Raw genomic sequence first — 18,672 nt, 5'->3', positions numbered from 1 at the left:
AAATATAGCATCTACATTAAGTGATTATGACATTGCATAGACTGTAACAGAGAAAGCCAAGGACAATTCTTGAAGAAGGTGGCACTATGACAGGACAAATAATAGGGAAATAACAGCCAGCGCCCTACACTCCCTCATGCCATAGTCCCTGCCCACCGTGCAACCCCCTGAGCCATTAGGCCCCACCTTGATCGACCCATGCCTCGCCCTGTCCCTCCCTGCAGGGCGGGGTCGGTAGTCTTCAAGAAGGAGGCGAGGATCAGTGCTCAAGGACAAAGGCTGGCGGCAGAGGTGAGCAGGGAGCAGAGCACACAGGTGCGTTCCATGGGATGTTTGGGGAGAACTGAGAAGGGGCTAACCAAGCAGAGGACAGAAGCAAGGGAAGAAGGGCGTGGAGGGAGGGGCAGGAGAAACAAAGACACAGAGAAGGGCCAGCCAGCGAGGGCAAGATCCCAGAGCAAGTCACAGAGGCTCTCAGTGCTCTCAGTGGCAGGCACCGACTGGCCAGGGGCAAGGAAGGAAGGCACAGCGAGGAGGTGGGCGGTGGAGGGGAGGGCATGCATCTGGTCTATGGCACGGAGGCCTCACCAGCTGCCACCATCTCCCGTGTCCTTCATGGCACCGTTGCCATCGTCTACCATCCCTGCTGCCCATTTGGACGTTGGAACCGAGGGTTGTGCTGGGGAAGGTAAAGGTCTCCTCTGTATCTCTCTCCTTCTTGGCAAAGCAGAAAGAAATCTGCAGATAAGAGGTTGTAAAAAAGAAAGGAGGCCCAGCAGGAAAAGACAGAAGAACGTTAGGTGCATCTTAGTAAGTGAAGAAAGTCAGTCAGAAAAGTCTACACTGCATGATTCCCACCGTATGACTTCCTGGGAAAGGCAAAACCACGGAGACAGTAAAAGATCAGCGGTGGCCAGGGGTTAGAGGAGGGAGGCACGAACAGGTGAGCACAGAGGATATTTAGGGCAGTGAAACTATTCTGTTTGATACTCGATTCTGTTTGGTGGACACGTGTCATTATGCACTTGTCAAAACTCCCAGGATGCAGACCACATCCTAGTGAACCCTAATGGGAACTCCGGGCTCTGGGTGATCGCAACACATCAGTGCAGGCTCGCTGGTCGTACCACGTGCACCACTCTGGTGTGGATGCTGATAATGGGGGACGCTCGCGTGGTGTTGCAGGGTGGGTAAGGGGTATATGGGAACTCTGCCTTCCACTCAGTTTTGCTGTGAATCTAAAGCTGTTCTAAAAATTGAAGTCTATCAAAAAAAAAAAAGAGGCTCATCTAAAACTGAACAAGAGTTCACCCCACAACTTCCTGCTGGCTCTGGCTGGGCTCACCTGCTTCCTTCAGGCTGGGTCCCCAAGAGCACCCCTGAGATCATGTGAGTCGCTGGGCCTTCCCACCAGCACCAGTGGGACAAGACAAAGCAGCCAGAGGGATGTACCCACGATGGGCCATGACCAGGGAGCCAAGCCAGAGCAGCGTGAGAGAGTGAGGGGAGAGGGGTCTGGCAGGGCAGAGAGGGGGGCCTCCAGACCGGCCTCGCTCTGATCCTCTGATCGCCAGGGCCAGGACAAGGGCTGTGGCTCCCAGTAGCCTGCCACCTCATGAGTGATCTACATCTGCAGAAGTGCTCATTAGCGTCCACATAAAATACCAAAGAGCTGAGGGGCTCGGAGTGGAAAAGTAGCGGCAAAAGAGGAAGTTCCTTGGCAGTGCAGGATTTTAGCCAACTTTGAAAGGAGGCAAAGGGTATGAAATTGGCACAGAGCTGGGTGGGAAAGAGACACCATGAGGGTGAGCTTCATGGGAGGGAAGAATCCACGAGGGAAATGGGACCTCTAGGTAACAAATGGGGGCTCACTTGAAGCATGATGCGGATCACACCAAGGTCCAGGGTTCAATCCCTGTACTACCAGCCACCAAAAAAAAGCAAAATAAAATAAAATAATACAATGTATTTAACAAAGGGTCTGTGTTCCCAGCATGTGTGCAATACAATTTCCAAAAAACAAAAGCAAAAACGAAGTGTCCGTGGTGGTCAGGTTCTCTTCCAAAGTGAAGCATTGCTGTATTTCAGTTATACCTGACGCCAATTGGGATGAAATGCACCCCAAGTCCCAGCCCCGCTGCCCCCAATCCTCCCTGCAGGTGGGCTCTGGGCCACCCAGGAGGAAGCTGGACAAGGCAGATGTTATAAGGCCCAGGAATGGATTTGGATTAACTCTCTGTGCCTGTGTGTCTGCACAGGAGAAAATGCTTCCTCTAGATTTGTCCCCAAGAGTTCTGATTTGGGGAGCAAAAGGCAATTACCTGTGAGCCCAGGAATCTCTCAGAGTCCTTCATCCCATTTGCATGCCCGAGGTGTAAGTCAAGCCTCATACCCCAAGCACCACCTGTAGGGAGGGACTCCCAGGTCGACTTGGAGCCTCTAGGAAGTCAGTGAAAGGCAGCGAAGGCAGCTCTTCTGTGGAGAAATGACATGAGGAAGGTGACCCTCCAGACAGGGCCAGTAGCATCAAGGAGGACACTTGAGGGTCTGGAGAAACTAGGCTGGGAGACCCACGGCCAGTAGCTGCAGCAGAGGTTGTGTGAGAGCCGAGGTCTCCCAGAGACTCTTGCACATGGTAGGTTATGACGGGCGGCCCCACCCCAGGCACCAGGGAGGACAGAGTGGTGGACACCGAGGTCTCCAACTTCAGCTGTGTGCACAGGACTGCATTGGCAGCCTGGGGGATGGAGTTATGAGGTGAAGACCATGCCCTCCTCCCAAAAGGGAAGAGAAAGGGCATCTCCCTGAATCACTACCTGGGAACCCCACCCCCAAGGTGCTCCCGGTCAGCCTTGGATAGTCAAGAGACCACGGGGAAGGAGAGAAACTGGGCAGAACTGGCCCCTCGTCCTCTCCCTCAAAGCCACAGGCCTGCAGCCCAGTCACAGCTGAATTACTAGACGTTGTTTAAAACTCTAAGTGTACTGGTTTCGACAGACTGTAACATCATGATTTACTTTAAAAAGAATAGCCAACATTTCTGGAGTGTTTCCTGTAAGACAGGCATTGCTCCAAGTACTTCCTACTTACTGTCCAATTGATTTCTTCTGAGTACCCTAGAAGATAGGTACTGTTGTTATTATTTCCATTTTACGGTTGAGAAAATGAAGCCCCAGAGAGTTTAAGCAACGTGCCCAAGGTCACACAGCTAGTCCTAGCAGTGTGACTTACCAGGACTTGAACCCAGACAGCTTGATTTCAAAATTCTGCACTAAATTTCAAAATGCGTCTACCTAAAAAGTATTTTGTTACATCAGAAATGTAGCTTTGCTGTCAATACAGTTCTCTGTCTCTCCAGGACACAATAAGCACTTTGGGGCATGCAAGGGTCACAGCCTCTGGCTGCTGTGACTCACAGTGCCCCTGGCTGAGCAACCTCGAGGTGGAGAGACAAGAGCCATTTACCTAGGTAAGCAGGTCCACAGGACTGTGAGAGGTTTACAGATGAATGAGGAGAGATCAGAATGAAAAGCCCTCGTGGAGATTTTCATGAAGTCTGATGTAAGCCTGGACAGAGACATGGACAGTGCTGGGAACTGTGCATGGGGCCCGGCTCCCCACGACGGCCTCCAGCTCAGGGTGGGGCACACAAACCCCAAAGCCGAGGGATGCCAAGACCCCCGAGAGATGGAAACTCATTTCCTCCCATATAACAGCTAACTTCATCTTCTCTGCTACATTCCAGAGTGATGGGGCGAAACACCCTGGCCTTCGGCTGGGCAGTGGCTGCCACCCTGGTGCTGCAGGTGGCTGCGACAGAGCACCCCGCATGGACCCTGCATGGCAAGGCTGGGGTGTTCGCCGACCTGAGCGCCCAGGAGCTGAAGGCCGTGCACAGCTTCCTCTGGTCCAGGAAGGAGCTGCAGCTGGAGTCCTCCAGTGCACTGACCCTGGCCAAGAACTCCGTGTTCCTCATTGAGATGCTGCTGCCCAAGAAGCAACACGTGCTGAGATTCCTGGATAAGGGTGAACGGCGTCCTGTCCGGGAAGCCCGTGCCGTTATCTTCTTTGGAGCCCAGGAGCATCCCAATGTCACCGAGTTTGCTGTGGGGCCCCTGCCATGGCCCTACTACATGCGAGCACTGTCCTTCAAGCACCAGCACCTGCCCTCCTGGGCATCCAGGCCCATCTCTGAGGCAGAGTACACTCTCCTCTACGACACCCTGAAGGAGGCCACCAAGCCCCTGCATCAATTTTTCCTTGATACCACAGGCTTTTCCTTCCAAGACTGCCAGGACAGATGCCTGACCTTCAGCGACGTGGCCCCCCGCGGCTTGGCTTCGGGCCAGCGCCGCAGTTGGTTTATCCTGCAGCGGTATGTGGAGGGCTATTTCTTGCACCCCACTGGGCTGGAGCTCCTGGTGGACCACGCGAGCACAGATGCCCGGCGCTGGACGGTGGAGCAGGTCTGGTACAATGGCAAGTTCTTTGCGAGCCCAGAAGAGCTGGCTCAGAAGTACGCCGACGGACAGGTGGACGTGGTGGTCCTGGAGGGCCCCCTACCTGGGGCCAAGGGGGAGGAGGGTACAGAGGAGCCGCCCCTCTTCTCCTCCTACAAGCCCCGTGGGCCTTTCTCCACCCCCCACGGGGTGAGCAGTCCCCGCCTGGTGCAGCCGCAGGGTCCCCGCTACAGGCTGGAGGGCAACGCAGTGCTGTACGCGGGCTGGGCCTTCGCCTTCCGGCTACGCTCCTCCACCGGCCTGCAGGTCCTGAACGTGCACTTCCAGGGCCAGCGCATCGCCTACGAGGTCAGCGTGCAGGAGGCCGTGGCGTTCTATGGGGGACACTCGCCCGCGGGCATGCAGACCAAGTACATCGACGGGGGCTGGGGCCTGGGCACCCTCACTCACGAGCTAGCCCCCGGCATCGACTGCCCGGACACCGCCACTTTCCTGGACGCCCTCCACTACTACGACGCCGATGGCCCCGTCCACTATCCCCGAGCCATCTGCCTCTTTGAGATGCCCACAGGCGTGCCCATTCGGCGGCACTTTGATTCCAACTTTAGCGGAGGCTTCAACTTCTATGCGGGGCTGAAGGGCCAGGTGCTGGTGCTACGGACAATCTCAACAGTCTACAACTACGATTACATCTGGGACTTCATCTTCTACTCCAACGGGGTGATGGAGGCAAAGATGCACGCCACCGGCTACGTGCATGCCACCTTCTACACCCCCGAGGGGCTGCGCCATGGCACCCGTCTGCACACCCACCTGATCGGCAACATGCACACTCACTTAGTGCATTACCGCGTCGACCTGGACGTGGCAGGTAGGACTCAGAACCAGACGCTCCCAGCCAGACATCTGCATGGGATCAGTAAATTACGTTCCTCAGGAGACGGCCCTAAAACTCTCTGGTGGCCGAAAAGCAGGAGTATTGCCCAGCCTGCTTCTGGAAAACCTGAAACTAGTAATTTGCATGCCCCTGAAAAATGGAGAAAGTGAATAGTGCCCAAGGGTTACCCTGGATGTGACAGTGTGGACGCTGTCCCTGCCCTGGGGCTGTGTCGAGCCCCAAGGGGGTGGGGGTGGGGAGTGAGCATAGAAAGGTTCAAGGGGCAGGAGAGGAGACAGTCCTCAGGAAGATAAGAAATGTCACTGCCTAGCACGTTGAGATGGAGTGTAGTGTCATCTGGGGATGCCCAGTGTGTCTCTTAGATGAATGATGTCACTGTAAAAGAATGGGTGGAACAATGGGTTGGCCTGACGTCAAGTCCTGTAACAGAACAAGGCCACCACGACCAGATGGCGGCTTCCACCGGCTCAGCCCAATTCTCCCCTCTGGTCCCAGAGGACACTGGACACAGCCCCTCACGCCTGGAGAAAGATGGCTCTGGGATTGCAGCCACAGTAGACAGGCTGGAGCACAGACCCTGAGAGGAGTGGCCCAGAGTCACAATAGAATCACCGCAGTTGCCATGACTGACCCAGAGTTGTCTTCCAGCTCCTCTGCTTTTTGGGGTTTTGTTCATCCTCCCCCCGCACACACACAGCTGGCCCAGTGCCTGTCCCAACATTCTCTTTGTGGCTGATGGTTGGCTGTCAGATGTGGTCTAGGATGACGATCCTGTACAGAATGGAGTCCGTTCTGGGACTTGATTCTCATTCTCCCTGTCCCTGCATACCTCCAGGCACCGAGAATAGCTTCCAGACATTGCAGATGAAGCTGGAAAACATCACCAACCCCTGGAGCCCAGGACATCAGCTGGTCCAGCCAACTCTCCAGCAGACGCAGTACCCCCGGGAGCGCCAGGCAGCCTTCCGCTTTGGACGGGCGCTGCCCAAGCTCTTGCTCTTCACCAGCCCTGAGAAGAACCCCTGGGGCCACAGGCGCAGCTACCGCCTGCAGATCCACTCCTCTGCCCACGAAGTGCTGCCCCTGGGCTGGCAGGAGGAGCGGGGCATCACGTGGGCCAGGTGAGGGGGGCCCAGGGAGGTTGGTGGAGGGCCAGAAGCTCCCCCCGGCGTTGGTGCATGTCTTTGTGTCTGTGTCTGTCTGTGTTTCTTTCTCTGAGATTCTGTGTCTGTGTCATGGGCATGTGTCTTTGTGAGTTTGGGGCGGGTGAGTGGAGGACTCTTGCTGAGCACTGCACATCAGTTGACAGCAGCTGGTCTTGCTGATTCCTCTAAGATACTGTCATTTGGGGGAAGGCAGTGACTTTCTCCATCACTGACCCTGAAGATGTTCCCTGGGAGGGTGGGATGCCACCCTGGCGCCCAGAGCCACCTGGCTTCTCCTCTGCCCGGCAGGTATCCCCTGGCAGTGACCAAGTACCGGGAATCTGAGCTGCGCAGCAGCAGCATCTACAATCAGAATGACCCCTGGGACCCACCTGTGGTCTTTGAAGAGTTTCTTCACAACAATGAGAACATTGAAAATGAGGTACTGGCCCTGCCCCCAGTCCTGCCCAACTCTGGCCCTGCCCCCTTCCAGCCCTAGCCCAAGACCACCCTCCTCACCATCAGAGACTCCTAACCACCCTGTGCCTGGATCTGTCCCTGGGACCAAGAGCGGTGGTTTGCTGTGTGGAGGGCAAGTTCAGAGGTCACCACAGATCTGCACATTTCTTTAAAATGGGGCTTGAGAGGATTTCAGGAAGTTTCTAGGCATGGCTGAAAATGCCTAAAGGCCAGAGTGGCCTCCAGTGATCAGGATTCAGCACCACCCTGCCACTGAAGCCCACTCCTCTCTCCCGCAGGACTTGGTGGCCTGGGTGACGGTGGGCTTCCTGCACATCCCCCACTCAGAGGACATTCCCAGCACAGCCACACCTGGAAATTCTGTGGGCTTCCTGCTCCGGCCCTTCAACTTTTTCCCTGAAGACCCATCCCTGGCGTCCAGAGACACCGTCATCGTGTGGCCTCAAGACAGTGGCCCCAACCACATCCAGCGCTGGACCCCTGAAGACAAGGACTGTTTAATGCCTCCCCCTTTTAGCTACAATGGGACCTACAGACCCGTGTGAAGGACACTGCCCCCAACTCCCACCTAGAAGCCCGAGAGCCCCACAGGGTGGACAGTGAGCCCCTCAGCACCCAGCTCTGTGTGCTGCTTCTTGGGGGAGGCACAGTGGGCCAGGGCCTCACTCAGGCCACGCATGCAGGACACATGTGTGCAGGTGTGAGAGCACACGGCCCTGGGCCCCTCTCACACTGCACTCCAGAAGAGACCTCCGTTACTGATGCAGAGAAGCTCAGTGGAATACTAGATTTACCCATCAGATGGGTTTTTTAAAAACCTGAGACTGACGACTCCCTCTTGGGGAGGCCGTTGGAGAATGCTCCAGCGTCTATGAAGCACGCAAAATGGCACAACCATAGGAAGACACTGTGGGAAAATCTAGCAGAATTACCAATACCTTTACCCTTTGGCAGACTGATCTGACTTCTAGGGGCTATCCCCAAGATCCATCCATACATGCAGGAAAAATATATGTATAAAGTGATTCATTGCAGCATAGTTTGTAACAGCAAAAGTGTGGAAACGATTGACTTTCCACCTACAGGAAAGACCAGTTGAATAAACTATGGCTCAAACACACGTGCAGCTCTGGGTGGTTGTAAAAGGAGGTGTGGATGAGGACACCCTGTGCACTGATAGGAAAGACCTTCAGGATATGTTGAGTAAGAAAAAGAAATAGGTGTAGAATTATATACGTGTGTTTATAGTATGCTAACTTTGTGTAAAAAAGGAGAGGAGGTTATATATAATTGTCTTCACATGGATGGTTGTTTTGTTTGTTTCTTGTTTGTTTTTTGAGTGATGAGAGCCTGAGGGAACAGAGGGGGACAAGTAGGGAGGGCTGGGCGATGGGAGGGCCGGGTAGACAGGTAGGGGCTGGGGACAAGCCCAGGGTAATCACAGCATCTCCTCAGAGGGACGTCAGAGAGGAGAGAAGCTGTGCCGCTGGCTTTGAAGATGGAGCAAGGGGCCACAGCCACCAAATGTGTGGGCCTAGTCTAGAGTCTGGGAAAGACAAGGAAACTGATTTCCCCTTGAGCCTCCATTAGGAACACAGCCCTGAAGACCTCTGGAACTGTAAGAGAGTAGATTCTGGTGTGTGAAGACACTACATTTGTGGAAATGTGTTTATAGCAGCCATAGAAACTAATACAACAGGTGTGGAGTGTTCTTTCCTAAGGGACTGTTGACAGAGGAAAACATAAAAAGCAAGTGTATGGGAGCATCTGTCCCTTCCCACCCCGTGGCTCCCAGACTCTGCCTGGAGCTTGGCAGCCAAGGCAAGCACGGGCACAAAGACCCACTGACCGGGAGCAGAAACGGGCAGGTTGGGTCACAAAAGTCCAGGGACAGCCAGGCCAAACATGATGAGTAGGGCTGGGTCCTGGATCTTCAACTGGACAGTCCAGTAAAGCCAATTCCAACCCTGCTCCTTCCCCAAGAAAACAGGAAAGAAGGCTGTGATTGGTTCAGAGGAGCATTTTAGGGGGGCTCAGATGAGAGTGGAGTTAGAAACCAGGGTCCAAGGGGTGAGTCTTTATGTGTGACTGCTGCCACCCAGCCACACCAGAGGCAGCCTGAAGACCAAAAGCTGTCCCTTACTTTACACCTGTCTCTTCTCATAGTCTTGTCTGATTGTTGTGCATTTACTGGGCACTCGGTGGCACTTGTTGAGTGACTAGTGACTAAAAGCCTAGGGAATACAAATTCCAAACACACATACCCCTCACACCCTCCCTTCCCTACCCTGATGAATTTTTGTCCCTCACCCCAAATAATGATTTTGGCCATTCCCTCAAGTGTCACAGCCCCATCTTCCAACACCACCCCAAAAGAGAGGACTAGAGGGCCTGAGCCTCACTGCTGAGAGTCCCGGGGGCTCTTGCAAGCTCCATCACTGTGACCCTCGCAGGCTACCATCTTCCAGCCTCCTCCCCTGTGGTCCCCGGCTCCCACTTTCCAGCATTTCTCTCCTTGCTCAGGCTTCCTCTAAGCCTTACGCAAACTCCAGAACGTGGCTGGGTAGGCACACAAATACAAGGAAGACTAAGTCCTGTCCTGAAGACATCCACAGTCAGGGGGAGACTGGCCAGTGCAAGAGCGCTGTTTTCCAGACCCCGAGAAACCAAGGAAGACATCAGTTAACATTGTGCGGTTGTTGCCCAGGAAAGGAACCAAACACTTAATTAAGAATTTCAACAGAGTCTTTATTTTCCAGCCAGCGACTGCCTCCCCTAGGTATCTCAGGAGAACAGCCCCGAGCTTTGGTCTGGTGGGGCTTATAAAGGCAAAACCACATCCCACTGGCACACGCATTTGTCCAGGTGCACAAAGCAAGCTAGGTCACAGAAGCCAAGGTGGGCAGTTAAAACAATGAGGCATAAAAATTTTCATTGTGTATGGTTTGTTTCTATGCAACAGTTTCTGTTTTCATCAGTTTCTCATGTGGGGTGGAGTGAAGGGGGTTATAGTTCCCGTTTCTATGAGAAGGTCGATGGTTTCTCACGTGGAGAGGGTTTAGCCTGTGTCTACCTAAGAAGATGGAGTTAGTATTGCTCAGGGTCCTCTGTTTCATTAATATATGTTGATTCCACCTCAAAGCAAATCAAAACCCTTCAGGACCCTAGGATAACAGCAAGGGTGAGAACGGAAGCCAAACAGAGCCTTGGACAAGAATTTGCACCTGACCCCTTACACATCCCCCTCCCTCCTGCTTTTCACCTCCCACATCCCATTCCCTCCACCTCCCCCATTAAAAACCCCTAGGCAAATCTGAGCTTGGGAGATGGGTCACCTACCATCCCCTTCAGGTCACTGGTCTTGAATAAAGCTGCCTTCCCTTTTCACCAATATTTGACTTTTGAAATGTTTGTTTCTGTTTGATGGCGGCAGCCAGACTTGGGTTTGGTACCAGCTCTGCATCTGCTGAAGCTGCGAAACTGTTTCAAAGGTTGTCTTTGGCTCCAACCTCCCAAATTCTTTACATCTTAGAGCAGTGTCTCCAGTTTGCATGCTACTTTAGAAACTCCTTATTTTCTACTCCCAAGGTAAGGGCTTTCTCCTTTCGCCCACAACATCCATACTTGCAGCAAAATAAAATATGCCGTGATGAAAAACTGTTTTCATTTTCCATGCCAATTCCGATCTAGGAGAGCATCTGCTCTCCTAGAGGAACTGCAGGCAGCACAAACTAACCACCCAACCATGGTCCAGCTGGATAAAGCTACTTGCAACTGACAGTCCAAGAAACAGGATGCTGAAAAGGAGACTGGAAATTGCCCTAAATCCAATGTCTTGTGCTGCACACTCCTCCAAAATCTTGGGAGATTATTTAATCCACCTCCTTTCTAATCACTCTGGTCATTGACCTTGTGGCTTACCAGTGACAGCCACCATCCACACTCAAGATCCACCCAGCCACTCAGCGGCCCCTCAGCCCCCACCCACAAATCAGAGGCTGATGTCCACCCGTAGCCACCTCAGTGACCCCAGTTCTAATGAAAGATGAGTTCCTGGATAAGCCAGACAGTGCCTCCAATGCAATGGGATTTAGCGTATCAGAACCGGAGACAGTGCACCCCGAAGTCCAGACCTTGTACTAGATCTGTGCAGCCAAGATCTCCCTGTGGCCCACCCCCACTGGGAAGGGAGAAATTAACAAAAATCACACAACTTTCCAACCAAACTGAAGCGGGGCTCCTTTACACCTAGAAAGAAAATCCCCAGACCACAACAGCAGAAAGCCCCTCTGCTTCTGCCCAGCTTTCTGTAGAATGAGCCTCCTCTGCCAGTCCCCAAGAGTACTTCACCCTCTCTGGTTCCTGTGTTGCTAGTTCTCACCCAATTGCCATCTGTCCATTAGTGATGCCTGTTCTTCCACATCCGGTCTGGGTTTTCTAAATGAGTTTCTAAGTATTTACCATAGTAGATCCAGGCCATGATCCTAACTCAGCATCCCAACATCACCAAACCATCACCAAGCCCCTCCTGAGATGGAAACATCTTCCCAAAGAAGAAAATGTGGGAAGAAGTGTGGAAGGGAAAATGTGAGGGCACAGTCAGAACATTCCGAGTTCCCTATAGCTGCTCCAGCCCAGCTGTACATTGAGATGCAACACGGATGATGGTTTAAAGTGCAAGCTCAGGAATCTCTCAAATCTCTGCCTCCATCTTCACGTGGCTGCCCTCCCTGGGTGTCTCTGTCTCTCCTCTCATAAGGACACCAGTCATTATATTAGGGCCCAGCTTAATCCAGTATGTCCTCATCTTAACTCAATTACATCTGCAAAGACCCTATTTCTTTTTTTTTTTTTTCCTTTTTGTCTTTTTTCATGACCGGCAACAGATCGCAACCCTCAGTGTTGCACCCGCACCTCGCTCAGCCAGTGAGCGGCCGGTCTGTATGTGGGATCCGAACCCTCGGCGGGAGCGTCGCCGCACTTCCCAAGCGGCGCACTGTAGCAGTGCGCCACTGGGCCGGCCCCAAAGACCCTATTTCTAAATAAGGTCACAAACACAGGTACTAGGGATTAGGACTTGAACACATCTTTTGCGGTTCACAATTCAGCCCACAACACAAACCTTCCGTATATCTCTAAGTTTCAAGGGAAGAAATAGACACAGAATTCTGTATAGTCTCACCAGGACTAGAAGAGCCAGTTCCCAAGTCTTTGGACTCATGGCAAGTGTGATGGACGCTCCCTTAGCCTCTATTCTATTTTTCTTTGGATGTATCTCTCCATACTGCAGACACTAGAAAGCTAAAATTCTACATTGCCCAGATTCTTTGACAGCTGGAGCTCTGCATGTAATTAGTTTCTACCAATTAGAAACACTTGCATAAGAACTGGGAGATGGAAGTGAGGCCAAAACTGTCTTCCTGCCCTTGTTGGTGTTTTGTTTTGCAGGTCATGGGATGGCAACAGCCTTCCACTCCTCAGCCTCCTAGGTCTACAGAGGCAGCTGGGGTGGGACTTGGGGGAGTCACTGCCACGCACACGTGTGTGGCATTGCAGGGCCTGTTTTTGCAGAGGAACAGCCTCGTCAATGAATGGGTTCCAGAACCAAAAACTGTCTCAGTTCCACAAGCGGGGCAAGGGATCTTGATGTTTTGGGATGACTGCCCTCGGCCATCCTTGATTTCTGCTGATATACATGTTGAGTAGTTTCTGTCTTGGCTGCTCAACTCTTTTGCTCCTATGAATATTCTATCAACCATTTCTGTAACTCTCTGTATTCAGGTCCGCCTGCCTGATCAGGAGCAAGACAAGGATGTCTGCTGTCAGCACTTCTACTCAACATTGTCCTGGAGGTTCTATCTAGGGCAATTAGGCAAGAAAGTAAAATAAAAAGATATCCAGATTAGAAAAAAAGAAGTAAAAACATTTCTAACTGCAGATGACATAATCTTGTATATAGATCATGTATATTCTAAGGAATCCACTAAAAAGTCATTAGAACAAATAAATGAGTTTAGCAAGGTCTCAGGATATAAGATCAATACACAAAACTCAATTGTAATTCTAAACTCCAGCAATGAGCAAAAAATAAACAAAATTTCTCTTAAATTCCATATACAATAGCATCAAAAAGAACAAAACACTTAGGAATAAATTTAACAAATGAAGTGTAAAACTTATTCTCTGAATATTACACAACATTGTGGAAAGAAATTAAAGAGTGAAATAAGCCAGGCACAGAGGGAAAAATACTGCATGTGCTCACTCATAAGTGGGAGCTAAGAGAGAAAGAAGGAAGGAAAGAAAGACCACAGTGGTGCATCGGACTTGCAGAGAGAGAGAGCAGACCTAGGGACACAGAGTGGAGTGGGGGAGGGGGAGGGGGAAGGGAGGTCAGGGATTAATTGGCTGGGGTACAATCACAATTTGTGGTATTGAGCATGCTGACAGCATTGATCTGGCCATCACATCTTGGGCACAAGTGATAACGGTCAGCTTTGTACCACATGAATATGCATAACCAATAAAATTTATAAAAAGAAAAAGAAATTAAAGGATTACTAAATCAATGGAAAGGCAACTATGTTCATAGATCAGAAGACTTAATATTAAGATGGCAATATACCCAATATTGATGTACAGGTTCAATACAATCCCTATCAAAACCTCAGCTGGATTCTTTGCAGAAATTTAAAAGCTGATCCTAAAATTCACATGGAAATTCGAGGGATCCAGAATGGCCAAAACAATCTTGACAAAGAACAAAGCTGAAAGACCAGCACTTCCCAATTCCAAAACTTACTACAGAGTCAAGACAGTGTGGTACTGGTATAAGGACAGACATACAGACCAACGCAGTAGAGCTGAGAGTTCTGAAATAAACCCTCACATGTAGAGTTGATTGATTTTTGACAAAGGTACCAAAATAATTCAATGGAGAAACAATAGCCTTTCAACAGTCAGTGCTGGGTCAACTAGGTGTCCACCTGTAAAAGAATGAAACTGGAACCCTATTTCACATCATATATAAAAAATAACTCAAAATGAATCAAAGACCTAAGTGTAAAAACTAAAACTCCAGAATAAAATGTGATTATAATTCTTCATGACTTTGGATTAGGCAATGATTCCGGAGATATGACAACAGAAGCGCAAGCAACAAATGAACAGAATATGTAAATTGATACACAGTTTCAGTATTTTGTCTCCCCAAAGATCATGTTGAAATCTGATCTCCAATGTGCAGGGTGGGGAGGTGTTTGGGTCATGGGGGCAGGTCCATCAGGAATAGATTAACGTCCTGGGGGGTGGGGGTAGTGAGTGAGTTCTCACTCTGTTAGTTCCCAGGAGAGTTCAAGGGGCCTGGCACCTCCCCTGTTTCTCTCTCTTGCTTCCTGTCACCATGTGATCCTGAGCCCACAGCTACCCGCCATGAATAAAAGCAGCCTGAGGCCCACGCCAGAAGCAGCGATCCCAGAATCATGAGCCAAATAAATCTCTTTTCTTTATAAATTGCCCAGTCTCAGGTATTCTGTTATAGCAACACAAAAAAGGACTAAAACAATTGAAATTCATTAAAATTTTAAAATCTTTATGCTTCAAAGGATAGTATCAAGAAAATGAAAAGACAACCCACAGAATGGGAGAAAACACTCACGAATCATTTATCTGATCAGAGTCTTGTATCTAAAATATATAAAGAACTCTTAAAACCCCATTAAAAAAAAAGGCAAATGACCCTTTTTAAAATTTTTAAATGGGCAGATCTGAATAGACATTTCTCCAAGGAAGATATATAAATGGCCAATAGCATAAGAAAAGTTGTTCAATATCATTAGTTATAAGGGAAATGCAAATCAAAATCCCAGTGTGATATCACCTCATTCCCACCAGGATGGCTATAATCAAAAAGACAGATAACAACAAGTGTTGGTGAGAATGTGGAAAAACTGTAAACCTCATACACTGCTGGTGTATGTAAAATAGTGCAGTCACTTTGGAAAACAGTCTGGTGGTTCTTCAAAAGGTGAAACATAGAGCTACAATATAATACAGAATTTCTACTCGTAGGTATATACCCAAGAAAAATGAAAACATGTCCACACAAAAACTTGTACATAAATGTTCATAGCAGCATTATTCACAACAGTCAAAAAGTGGAAAACACTCAAATGTTCAACAACTGACAAACAGATAAACAAAATGTGGTATATCCATACAATGGAATATTATTCTGCAATGAAAAGGAATGTAGTGCTGATACATGCTACGACATGGATGAACCTTGAAAATACTATGCTAAATGAAAGAAGACAATCACAAAAGACAAAATAATATATGATTCTAATTACATGAAATGCCCATGATACACAAATGCATAGAGACAGAAAGTAGATTAGTGGTTGCCAGCATCTGGGAGGACTGGGGAAATGAGGGGTGGCTGCTAATGAGGATGGGCTTTCTTTTGGAGGTGATGAAAATGCTCTAAAATTGATTGTGGTGACAAGTGCATAACTCTGTGAATATACTAAAAACCACTGAAAGTACATTTTAAGAGAATGAATTGTATAATATGTATTACACTTCAATAAAGCTGTTATTTTAAAAAGGAATACTCTCCACTATTTATTAAGTAATAAAGGCAAGTCATAGAAAAATAAATTGCATGATTCCATTTATGCAAACAAAAAAGACAATATTTGTACATGTGCTTTAATGTTTTATGAGCATTTATTCATATATTGTGTCTGCAATCTTGAAAAGCTTAATTACCAAAAGATAGAAATTCTAATGTATGACAAAATGGAATTTACAGCAAAGAAATGTTGAAAGGAACAAAGAGATATATTTAAACTATAGATGAAAAGAGACTTAAGAGGCACATCAACTAATTATAATATATGAATTTTATTAGGATCCTAATTTGAGCAAAGAGAATCATAAAATTTATGAGACAATTGGGAAATTTGAACACTGGATATTTGATGATATTAGGGAATTATTAAATTTTTTAGGTGTGATGGTGGTACTGTGGTTACATTTTTAAGAGTTCCTTGTCTTTTATAGGTAAATGCTGATATATTCACTGTTTAAATGATATGATGTTTGTCATTTACTTCAAAATAATCCAGTTTAAGGTGTGTGAAATAGTCTGTGGAGTACAGGTGTTCCTCAGTATCTATGGAGGATTGGTTCCAGGACCTGCCATGGATACAAAAATCCATAGATGCTCAAATCGCTTATATAAAATGGTGTAGTGTTTGCATATAACCTATGCAAATCTTCCCATATACTTTAAATTACCTATAGATTACTTACAATACCTAATAAAATGTAAATGCTATGTAAATTGTTGTTATACTGTATTGTTTGGGGGGGGGGATGTCTGTACATGCTCAGTACAGACACAACCATTCTTTATTTGAAACATGCAAATATATCTGATCCACAGATGGTTGAATCCATGGATGCAGAACCCACAGATATGAAGGGCTGACTGTATAGATGAAATGAGAATGGCCATGAGTTTTTGAAGCTGGATGATAGATTCGGGAGAGTTCATTATATTCTTCTCTCAACTTCTGTATAGGTTTGAAAGAGGCATAATATGTCTTGATGAAAGAAACAATAGGTCAAGAAGATATAATATATATGCACCTAACAACATAATCTCAAGTGCCAGAAGAAAGAATAAACCAACAATCTAGCTGATTTAGCACATAAGTCTCAGAAACCAATAGATCAAGTAGACAAAAAACATAAGCAAAAATATAGACCAAATAATATATTTAATGAACTCAAAGTTATATATAAACCTCCATACTTAGCAAATAAAAAATGCATGTGTATAGAGGGTACATAAAACATTCATAAAAATTGACCAAATAATAATTATAAAGAAAGCCTCAAATTCTAAAAAATCAAAAGTACACAGACCATGTTCTGAGACCAAAATGTAAGGAAAGACATAAAAAAGATCTGAGTAAGTGAAAAGATAATCCATGTTCTTTGATAGCATGGCTTAACATTATAAATGTATCAATTGTTCTCAAATGTTTTTCATAATTCCAATCCTAATCATATCCTAACTAGAATTTTTGAAGGGTTTAATGAACTCATTCTAAGACATATGAAAAAATAAAGGTTCACAAATGGTGAAATTAACTTTTATAAAGAAAGACATAGAAGCAAGACTTGTCCTATCAAATGTTAATGTAAACTAAAAAGCCATAGAAAAAAATTTTTTAAAAGTCATGGTATTGACACAAAAACAGACCAATAGACCAATGGAACTGAAAAGAGCTCAGAGACTAACCCATGAATATAAGAGAACTACAAATAAATAAGAAAAAAATGGTCTGTTGTCTAGCAGATTATATGGAGAAAATTAAAACTATGTCCACAACTGATACAATATACAATAGACTCCAGATAGTGTAAGGACCTATATGTAAAACGTGAAACTACAAATGCAGGAAAATATTTCTGTGACCAATAAGTGAAAGATTTCTTAAGACCTAAAAAGCATAAACCACAAAGTAAAAAATTATGGATTTAACTTCACCAAAATTATAGGTATCTATTCAACAGGAAAACCACAGACAAAGTTGACAGATTGGGAGAAGATATTTTCAACATTTCAAATTGACAAAGGATTAGTAATTAGAATATAAAGGAAACTTCTGCAAATCTAGAAGAAACAGCCAGGAACCCATTATAAAAAGGCAAAATATGAGAAATTCATAAAGAAACTCACATTGATAACACATGCATAAGATATGCTCAAAATTAGAATTTTCTGTAATGCCAAATATAAGCAGGGTGCTGGGAAACACAAGCACGGGTCTAACATGGGTTTCAGGCTGTTGGAAATGTTGACTGATACACAGCCCTTCTGTAACATAGTCTGAAGGTACTTGGTGAAATTGAACATATGTACATCCCATCACTCAGAAAGCCCACTCCAGGGTACACAAAACAACTGAAAGCAAAACTCACCCAGGACTATGAGGGGGTGAGAACAAGGCTGTTCATCACAGCATTTGTCATGGGAGTGGGAGTTGGAGGCAAAATCAGTACCCAGCCCTGGGGATCAGATGAGTCAAGTGTACTGAGCACACACTATAAAGTACTAAGGAACTTGCTGTACCCCTTGGGCTCTCCGAGAAGCAGACATTGAGATGTTGAGATGGAGTCAGGTTTATTGGGGAGCTAAAACCAGGGAAAGAAACAAGGTTGGCATGAGAAGCCAACAGACCCCGACCAGACCTGACGAAGTCTCTGCCAGCCCAAAGGGGAGCTCCAGAGCAAAGACTGCCTGACGGAGGAGACGCACAGAGGGTGGAGACGACCCAGACCTTGTCCTGCCACTCTGCTCATCCACTGCCCGGGGGACCCCAGAACACAGCATGACCTCACTCAAAAGCTGAGATAGACCCTGAAGAAGCTAACAGCGGGAGCCATCAGTTGTTACACACACACAAAAAACACACACACCCTTAGCCATTAGGAAAATGCAAATTAAAGCCGCAATGACATGACACCAGCCACCAATTAGAAAAGTTAAAAAATACTGATAATACCAAAATGCTGGTGAGGATTCAGAGAAACTGGATCTCTCATACATTGCTGATATAAATAAAAAATACTTCCTATAAAAATAACTTTCACTTACCATATAACCTCACAA

General features: G+C 47.5%; 1 protein-coding gene across 2 annotated transcripts; it reads left to right on the top strand.

Moving 5' to 3' along the window:
* Window positions 1–239: 239 nt before the first annotated feature.
* Window positions 240–7,576, top strand: AOC1 (amine oxidase, copper containing 1). 2 transcript variants are annotated; one of them, XM_008565985.1, is made up of 5 exons: window positions 240–315; window positions 3,746–5,331; window positions 6,194–6,479; window positions 6,813–6,945; window positions 7,262–7,576. In XM_008565985.1, the coding sequence occupies exons 2-5, from the start codon at window positions 3,750–3,752 to the stop codon at window positions 7,526–7,528; spliced, it is 2,268 nt and encodes a 755-aa protein (XP_008564207.1). In that variant the 5' UTR covers window positions 240–315; window positions 3,746–3,749; the 3' UTR covers window positions 7,529–7,576. The 2 variants fall into 2 exon arrangements, with proteins under 2 accessions (XP_008564207.1, XP_008564205.1); XM_008565983.1 differs by lacking the exon at window positions 240–315 and having other exon boundaries at window positions 3,750–5,331; window positions 6,759–6,945; window positions 7,262–7,528.
* The last annotated feature ends 11,096 nt before the right edge of the window (window positions 7,577–18,672 follow it).

This window comes from Galeopterus variegatus, unplaced genomic scaffold, assembly GCF_000696425.1.
Source record: "Galeopterus variegatus unplaced genomic scaffold, G_variegatus-3.0.2 Scaffold216, whole genome shotgun sequence".
NCBI classification, from domain to species: Eukaryota; Metazoa; Chordata; class Mammalia; order Dermoptera; family Cynocephalidae; genus Galeopterus; species Galeopterus variegatus.
Note: the sequence above shows the minus strand (reverse complement) of the source record. Positions and strands in the feature narration are given on the sequence as shown.